The sequence below is a fragment of the Phalaenopsis equestris genome, unplaced genomic scaffold, assembly GCF_001263595.1.
Source record: "Phalaenopsis equestris unplaced genomic scaffold, ASM126359v1 Scaffold000352, whole genome shotgun sequence".
NCBI classification, from domain to species: Eukaryota; Viridiplantae; Streptophyta; class Magnoliopsida; order Asparagales; family Orchidaceae; genus Phalaenopsis; species Phalaenopsis equestris.
Genome location: NW_018164794.1, coordinates 765,367 through 774,923, shown reverse-complemented (window position 1 = coordinate 774,923; position 9,557 = coordinate 765,367). Strand labels below are relative to the sequence as shown.

Here is a 9,557-nt window from a genome sequence, read left to right as displayed (position 1 = left end):
AAAAAAAATTTTAAACCTATTTGTGCTCCAAATTACATTTTTTTAAAAAAAAGTGTATAAAGTGAATGTTGAAAACCATTTATTTTATTTAATTAAGTAAAAAATAATATTTTTTATAAACTTTATGTATATTAAGCCCATATTTATACAAATAAATCGAAATATTTTAAACAGTTTAACAGACAGGGGCAGATTGGTCATTTTTACATTAACAGCTGGCTCACAATATTTTTCACACAGCTGCACCAAACAGACAGTCAACTTCCCCACAGCTGCTTCCCTACAGCTGCTTCCAGGGGCAGCGCAGCTGCAGCTGAAAAGCTGAGAATCTGCAGCTGCGCCAAACAGGCCCTAAGTCTTTGTCATTTTCTTGAGCTATTGATGTAATATAAGTTAATAATGGAATTATAAGGATTGAATCCAAAGAGTACAACTGAGAATCTAATCAAAGAAGATAAGTTATTCTCAAGTTAGAAGAAAGGTCCTATATTAGATGATGACTAGGACTGGCTATATATAATTGCTGGGAGTGTTAACTAAGCATTTTTTTTAATATTTGGTAATTAGTAAAAGATATATTGAGTCATCACATCCACAACAGTAAGAAATGCTAAATGAGTAAAAGGTTGAGCACCTACTGGGCATCTATTCACACTGTAGTTGTGTATTTCACAACAAAAGAAGACAGGTATCACGTGAATATGAACTGGGTTAATCGAAGGGGATTGTGTAGATTAAACCCTTAGCAAAGAAGAGAGAGTTGACATTTCTCCGTCAAGTGGCAGGTGTTGTGCAGGCAAAGAGGAAATCAGGAAACATGATATTCTTCCTTCACAAAGGCAGAGAAGATAGCGGGAAGAAGAGCATGGTATGACACATGATTTTCTTCCTTCTCCTAGGAGAGAAAACAAGATTTACACATTTCATTTCTTCTTTCGTGCAGGGGAGGATTTTGGTGCAATTTTTTGTTCATGACGACGAAGAGAAATGGAAGATGATGAGAGAGAGGCAGAGTGGTAAAACTGATATATTATAAACTTTATGGTGGCGGGTAAGTAACCGTAGAAGTTTTGGTATTTAATAAGTAAATTAATATGTTTGGGTGGCATGTATGTAAATCCCTCTAGGTAAAATTAGTTTTAGAAGAGCATGGTTAGTGAAAGGATGGATATGAGTTGATTAAAAAAAGTTCAGTTGAGATACATAAAGATGAAATTTTAAGCCCAAATGTGATACAATTATTAAGACTTGGAGAATTTGAGATTGCATGGTCATCATCATTGTTAGTCTTAACTACATGAGGCTAGGTTTAAGAATCCTTTTTTTCATTCATTTTGTCAAGGGTTAAATGATGCCTTGAATCCATCATTCTTTATTATTTTTTTTTGTGTACCTTTGGTCTTCTCATGTACTTTTGAGTCTTTTGTATTAGGGAGATTTTGAAGCAATTTGGTTAATAAGTATTTTTATTGAAATTAAGTACTGTCAATAAATTTAATATAAGTTGTGAATAGGGTTAAATTGGACTTTTTTGGTTAAGACTGCCAAATATGATGGGGGCTAGATTTTTTAGTTTCATTTTGAAACTTTTTTATAAAAATACGAGGAGAGTTTAGATATAGTTTGTACACTGATGCCCGAATCTACTGTTAGACAGTCGACAATCACAAAAGTATATGTGTTGATCAAGTAATATATGTAATTATAATCCATGTATTGATTCCACAAGAAAACTTGTCAATTTTTCTAACATGTAAAATTATAGTTTACTAAATCGCTAAGTCTAATTTGAAGTGTAGATGGTTGCAAAGGTTGAAAGGGTTCTAAATTTCTAATGCAGAAATAAAAACATGAAACTAAAGTTATTGGAGTTTCTTAGAGGTGAAAGATTCATACTTCTATGACGCCTGTTTAATGATTCCTCAATTTCTTTTATGAGTTTCCCACATGTTGCTGCCAACCAGGGACAAGTTTTCCTTAGCCTTTGTCTATGTTATAAGAAGCGTTCAAAGCTCTTATTATAGTTAAAAGTGTTTAACCATACAATGTTTACCCGAAATCCTATAGTCCCCTATCTTGGTTCCACTATCCTACTAGCAATATGTTTATTGCACTATGTGAATGGGTGTTAACTCACTTGTTTTTCTAATCAACGGTTAGAAGTCCTAGATCACAAGGAGTTTTTACTTTCTAATTGACCAAATTAGAAGTACATGAAGAACGGAAGGTTAATACATCAAAGTATCAAAATTCAAGCACAGAAAAAAGTTTAGGGAAAAACTCAAAGGATAAAACAATGAAGAAATCATATGTTATAGGAGTATGTAGAAGATTTAACTACCATGCATGATGATGGAATACAGAGATTTCTATTAAAAATATTAAAGAAACAACATAAGCAAGTAAAGAAAACTAAAACCCGAGCTAATCGTCCCTTACAGTACACCGTAATCCACTTCGTACAATGCGAGCTTTCCATCAATCTCCCTCAATCAAATGCACACAAATCTCTTTCTCACAAACTCTCCAAACTCTCAAAAAACAACCCGACAATTTCTCTCCAAATGGAAACCAACGGTACAACAACAACTCTTAAAACCTGGGAATAGAGGGCTTCTAAACAACCAAGAGTGCCTAAATTGTATCCTTATTCTCCTTAAATAGCTTCATTCTAAATTGCCTACCTTACCAAAATTGCTCTTGGGCGGAACTTGGCATAGGCACATCAACCCTGACATAGGTACGTCGACCGTGGCGTAGGCACACCAACTCCGGCGTAGGTACACCGCTAGGTAGCGTAGCTATGCTGAAGCATTGCGTAATTATTCCTCTAATTTTTCTTCGTTTGGAAGATCACCTTTGAAATATCAAATGAAACAACACGTTTTAATTGGAGTATAATGATACTAATGGATAAATGGTTCACTGGAAAGAAACATACAAAACATTAGATAAAATCATAGAATTGGTACATCTCACTGTATTCTTACTAATCATAGGCTGTGTTATACCTTCAACGGTCTGAATGCTCTTTGGAACTGCTAGATTAGTATATGATAAAAACTCACTAGCGACACCTGTCACATGTCGAGATGCACCAGGGTGATCTTGTGGTGGATATAAAGATGAGAGCATGTGTATCATGAGTATCTTTGGCTGAGTGGACATAACTGTCAATGTTTTTCTTGGATGACGATAAGGTGGATGCATCATCAGTCACATTACCTACCGTTATCTGCTTCTTCAACATCTCTAGTAACTCGTGATCCTCATCTGTAAAGACTACCCTTATCTTTCTCTTGTTCTTTGCTACCATCAGATTTGTCCGGTAGTTTCCTTTTTCACCTCTATCAGTTCTAGAGCGAGAAGAGAATTTTACTCCATTTGCTCCACTAGATGAGTAGCCACCACGACTATAACTGTAGCCTGAATCATCCGAACCCACATTGGGCTTGGCCTTATTGACTGATATTTGTCGACAATTCAGTCCTTTATTGTGCATCTTCCTGATAACATCCTCCATTGCACGTATGTAAGCAAAAGTCACAAATCCAAATCCACGAGACCTCCCTGTATCTCTTTCAACCATATTATACAAGTCCAAAACCTTGCCAAATCGGCTAAACGAAACAACGAGCTCTCGTTTCGTGGTTTCCCAATGCAAACCTCTAACAAAGATACGCTCCCCTTCCTTGTAAGACATCGCTGAGAAATGAAATATGGCAGTTGAAACTGGAGATTTTTAGGGGAGAGGCCGTTCGGTGAGCCTAGAAACCGCTCATCTTCACGTTCTCTTCTGTTCCAAGCACTCGGGCTCACTGTTCCCCTTCTCGTCTCCTTCTCCACTACGTTTAAACTCTCCACTTCTTTCTGCCTCGCACTTGATCCTGCCTGCTGAAGTCTTCTTCCTCTTGGACGAAACTAAAGCCCTCACACGTTCCTCCTTGCCTTATTCTATCAATCCCATCAAAGCCTTCATCGTTCTTCCTTGTGCACACACGACCAGGAACCCAAGCCCTCGCTTTTGCCGCCGTCCTTCCACGCCGTCTTTCCATGTCGTCCTCTCCTTCGCTGCTAACTGTTCTCGCTCGTTCTAGAGGCCTTCCACTTAGTTTCACGGGCTCTTTTTCTGGTTCGCTCTGCTCCCTGTTCAAAACCACCAAGGCCTTCACAAATAGCCTCTCGTCTCCAGATTGCTGATCCCGCCTCGTACAGGTCCGATTGAGCATCAACTGCGATGTTAGGGCTCTAATAGCATGAAGAAATGATTATATTGGTAAAAAGCCTTCTTCTTTTCATTCATGAGTTGAGTTTCCATATAGCCTTACAAACTTTTTATAAATAACTTCTAGACTACTTCTATATTTCCTATTTACAATTAGACTCTTCAAAATAGGGTACAAATCTCAACATGAAATTAAATAGGGTACAAATCTCAACATTAATAATTTCAGGCTCATTGTGGGACGTGCAAAGGCAGAAGCTCAGACAATATCCTTCAATCTGGAACTTGATGATGCTTTGTATCGGAAAGCCATTGCTGAAGAAAAAGTAGCCAGCATTGATGCTACTCTAAGAGTTTGTATTCAGCAGTTACATTCTCCCAAGGATGAACAACATCACATCATTAATGACGCTTCGGTAAATATGTTGCAGTAGCTAGAGAAACACTAGTTTTGGAAGAGAGGTTAGCAGATGCAAATCAGAAACTTCAACAATTATCAGTAGAAAAAAACAATCTTTGATAAAAAATTTTACGGCATCTAAATCTCAGTTAGAGCATACTTTGTAGCAATTATGGAAAGGTTTTATTTTTCTGAAAAAAGAGATGAATCTCTTAATTATGAGGTCCTTATGCTTCCAAAGGAACTTGTGCTTTGAAATCAAGGGAGAGAGTTTAACCTGAGATCAGCTGAATCTGCTCGGAAGAAGCGCCAGGAAGATGCAAGGAAGATCAATAGGCTGGAATCTAAATTTCGTAGATTACGTATCATGATCCAGAAGCGACTTCCAGGTCCTGCTGTTATTGCTAGGATGAGAAGTGAGGTTGAATTGCCTGGTAATTTCGCTCCTGAAACCAGAAGAAAATCAAATCATACAATTGACTCCCCTCATGATATTGCACAAGAGATTGGGCATGATGCAGTAAGCAAAGAAGTAGTTGGACTTCATGGAATTGGGGATGAAAACAAAATTCTCAAAGAAACTCTAAAAATGAAAAGCAGTGAATTACAATTGTGTAATATAATGTTTATAATATTTGCACATAACACCTCGAAGTTCTCCCAAGCTGAAAACAAAATTCTCAAAGAAACTCTAAAAATGAAAAGCAGTGAATTACAATTGTGTAATATAATGTTTATAATGTTTGCACATAACACCTCGAAGTTATCCCAAGCTGAAAAACGACTCAAATAAGTCATCGAAAGAACCAACTTGCCTATTACTAGGAAGAAGTGGCTCTGTAATAAATGACTTTGATTTCTCAATTAGAGCACTGCAGAGTTTGCAAACCAGCAATAGAATCTTCCAAGTCTCATGGGTGATTTCGAGGAAATAGAAAAAACTGGCAACCGCTTCTGAAGATAAACTAGAAGAAGTATCAGGTATGGAAGAACATGTTATGAAAAACAATGACAATAAAACGAAAAATTAGAACGAGAAAAATTTCACGTCTGAAAACAAAATTCTCAAAGAAACTCTAAAAATGAAAAGCAGTGAATTACAATTGTGTAATATAATGTTTATAATATTTGCACATAACACCTCGAAGTTCTCCCAAGCTGAAAACAAAATTCTCAAAGAAACTCTAAAAATGAAAAGCAGTGAATTACAATTGTGTAATATAATGTTTATAATATTTGCACATAACACCTCGAAGTTCTCCCAAGCTGAAAACAAAATTCTCAAAGAAACTCTAAAAATGAAAAGCAGTGAATTACAATTGTGTAATATAATGTTTATAATATTTGCACATAACACCTCGAAGTTCTCCCAAGCTGAAAACAAAATTCTCAAAGAAACTCTAAAAATGAAAAGCAGTGAATTACAATTGTGTAATATAATGTTTATAATATTTGCACATAACACCTCGAAGTTCTCCCAAGCTGAAAACAAAATTCTCAAAGAAACTCTAAAAATGAAAAGCAGTGAATTACAATTGTGTAATATAATGTTTATAATATTTGCACATAACACCTCGAAGTTCTCCCAAGCTGAAAACAAAATTCTCAAAGAAACTCTAAAAATGAAAAGCAGTGAATTACAATTGTGTAATATAATGTTTATAATATTTGCACATAACACCTCGAAGTTCTCCCAAGCTGAAAACAAAATTCTCAAAGAAACTCTAAAAATGAAAAGCAGTGAATTACAATTGTGTAATATAATGTTTATAATGTTTGCACATAACACCTCGAAGTTATCCCAAGCTGAAAAACGACTCAAATAAGTCATCGAAAGAACCAACTTGCCTATTACTAGGAAGAAGTGGCTCTGTAATAAATGACTTTGATTTCTCAATTAGAGCACTGCAGAGTTTGCAAACCAGCAATAGAATCTTCCAAGTCTCATGGGTGATTTCGAGGAAATAGAAAAAACTGGCAACCGCTTCTGCAGATAAACTAGAAGAAGTATCAGGTATGGAAGAACATGTTATGAAAAACAATGACAATAAAACGAAAAATTAGAACGAGAAAAATTTCACGTAAAAAAAAAAACACCAGAGCGACACACAGATTTACGTAGTTCGAAAAATTTGACTACGTCCACGGAGCTGCAGATAATTTTATTTCTTTGAGGAATTACATCATCGAGCTCCTCGATGTTTACAAGAAAAATCTCTATTTTCTTTCTCACTTTCTCTCTTAGAGGACTTGACTCTTATGACAAGCCATAAGTGGCTATTTATAGAAATCAGGAGAGCGGTAAGTGGGAGGTAGGTGAGATGTGGTAGGTGAGCGGTAGGTGGGAAAGTAGGTGAGCGGTTGGTAAGCGGTAGGTGGGAAGGTAGGTGAGCGGTATGTGAGATTCTTAATTAAGAAGCTAATTAAATTGCGTTGGACCGAGTCTTCACATTACCCAACAATTCTCCCACTTGGATCTCCCACTTGGAGACTATGGAGACTAGGACATTGACTGCATCACCTACTGGCTGCATCATCTACTAGCTGTACCGACCTTTTCCTCAAGCATGATATCCTCCACATTTGCAACTTAAAGCGATGTTCTTCATACCAGAAGACCAACTGAAGTAGAGCACAACTTCAGTTTCTCAAGATTAATCCCTTTAGTCAACATATCAGCATGGTTCTTGCTTCCACAAATTTTCTTAAGTAGCAGTTTCTTAAGTAGCAGTTGTCCCAGTTGTCCGTCGTCTAACAAAGATCGAATGAAGTGATTCCTGATCTGAATGTGTTTGGTCCTGGATTGAAAGCTGGATTCCTGGCAAGAAATATGACGCTCTGACTATCATTGTAGAGAGTGCCCTTCTAAACCGTCTTACCCGATTCCTTCAATAAATTCTGCAGCCATATCATCTTCTTAGCAGTCTCTGACACTGCAATGTACTCAGCTTCTGTAGTGGACAGCGGAACTGTCTTCTGTAAATTTGAGCCTCATGACACTGCAGTACCACTAAGAGCATAAACATAATTTGGAGTACTATTTCTACTGTCAATATCTCCAGCTAAATCTGCATCAACATAGGCCTGTATCTCCAACTTCTTTCTTAAGAAACACAAATAGGTTTCTGAAGAGCCTCTCAGGTATCTCAAGATCCACTTCACAACTTCCTAATGTTTTTTTCCTGGATTACTCATGTATCTGCTCACAACTCTCATTGCATGGGCAATGTCTGGTCTGGTGCAGAACATGACATACATGAGTGAGCCAATAGCTGAAGCGTAAGGAACCTTACTCATGTAGTTTTGTTCTTCTGTCTTGGGAGGCTGATTTTTGCTGAGTCCGAAGTGACTGCCTAAAGGTGTGTCAATTGACTTGGCCTTGTCCATATTGAACTTGCTAAGCACATTTTTCACATATTCAATCTTTGAGAGCATCAACGTGCCTTTGACTCGATCCCTAACTATCCTCATGCCAAGGATTTGTTTTGCCGCCCCCAACTCCTTCATTCCAAAGTTCTCTGACATCTGCTTCTTCAGATTATTGATCTCATCAATGTTGGCCCCTACAATAAGCATATCATCCACATACAACAACATGATGATATAAGAATTGTCAAAGTACCTGACATATCAACAGTGATATGTCTGACATATGTTGTATCATGTATTCTGCATGAAATTATCTAACTTTTTGTACCATTGCCTGGGAGCTTGCTTCAGGCCATACAAGCTCTTTTTCAGTCTGCAAACTGAATCTTATTTTCCTTGTACCACGAACCCCTTAGGTTGGCGCATGTAGATATCTTCTTCAAGGTCTCCATGAAAAAAGGTTGTCTTCACTTCTAATTGCTTCAGAAATAAATTTTCGGTGGCAACTATAGCCAGTACCATTCTAATGATTGTGAGCTTCACCACAGGAGAAAAGATCTCATAATAGTCAATGCCCTGCTTCTGTTGAAAGCCTTTTACAATAAGTTTGACCTTGTACCTTTTGCTGCCATCAAGCTCAGTTTTTATCCGATACTCCCACTTGTTATGCAATGCCTTCTTCCCTGGTGGAAGTTCTGTTAGCTCCCATGTCTGATTTTCTACTAGGGAATCTATCTCCTCCTTCATGGCCAACTCCCACTTGCTACAATGTTCACCTGCTAAGGTTTCTTCATAGCTCTGGGGTTCTTCATTATCTGTCAGCAAGATGTAGTTCAAAGTTGGTGAGTAACGTTGTGGCGAATGTCTGCTCCTGAGTGATCTGCGAACGATAGCTAGAGTAGCGAATGACTCTGAACCTGACTGCGGAATAATAGGAATTGGTGCCCCGAACCCATTCTCCTCGTCATTCACATCTCTGCCCTATACTATGACCTCTGGTAGATCGTCAAATCTTACGATCTCCGATTCCTAAGGAGCTGCTTCAGAATTTGTACTTGCTTTGTCCTTGTACATCATCTTCTCGTCGGAGATCATATTTTTGCTTCTGATAATCTTTCGATCTTGATCATCCCAGAAACGATAGCCAAATGTTTCATCTCCATAGCCAATGAAATAACATTTCTTTGACTTAGTTTCAAGCTTGCTACATGCATCAGGATTGATTAGAATATAAGAAAGACAACCAAAAGTCTTAAGATGAGAAAATTAAACCTCTTTGTCGCTCCAGACCTCCTCAGGTAATTTACAGTCTAATGGGACGGATGACCCTCTGTTGATCAAGTAAAATGCTGCCCGCATCTGCACAGATGGTTGGTGGTAGTCTGACGTGCAATCTCATGCTTCTGGCACGTTCATTGATGACCCTGTTCATACGCTCTTGTTGACCTCATTTTTGGTTGAGGTCTAGAAAACTTCTTTAGTAGCCTAGGTCTAGCCATAAGACTTTCCTATTGACTAGTCTTAGAAAATTAGAAGAGGTACCCCACCATTAGAAATTCAAAA

At 37.6% G+C, this 9,557-nt stretch overlaps 2 protein-coding genes across 2 annotated transcripts in view; one reads left to right on the top strand and one right to left on the bottom strand.

The window, feature by feature from the left end:
• Positions 1 to 3,046: 3,046 nt before the first annotated feature.
• On the bottom strand, positions 3,047 to 3,731 carry LOC110026144 (glycine-rich RNA-binding protein GRP1A-like). The gene has a single exon (XM_020726970.1). It carries the CDS (start codon positions 3,701 to 3,703, stop codon positions 3,068 to 3,070), a length of 636 nt encoding a protein of 211 aa, XP_020582629.1. The 5' UTR covers positions 3,704 to 3,731; the 3' UTR covers positions 3,047 to 3,067.
• A 533-nt stretch (positions 3,732 to 4,264) lies between these two features.
• Positions 4,265 to 9,557, top strand: part of LOC110026127 (filament-like plant protein 7) — a 20,596-nt gene continuing 15,303 nt past the window's right edge. The window contains 4 exon segments of the mRNA XM_020726944.1: positions 4,265 to 4,276; positions 4,426 to 4,641; positions 4,793 to 4,805; positions 4,889 to 5,224. Coding sequence (XP_020582603.1) covers positions 4,265 to 4,276; positions 4,426 to 4,641; positions 4,793 to 4,805; positions 4,889 to 5,224 — 577 coding nt within the window.

Coding starts and splice junctions, on each gene's coding strand:
- LOC110026144 (XM_020726970.1), bottom strand. CDS start 3,703: ATGTCTTACAAGGAAGGGGAGCGTATCTTTGTTAGAGGTTTGCATTGG.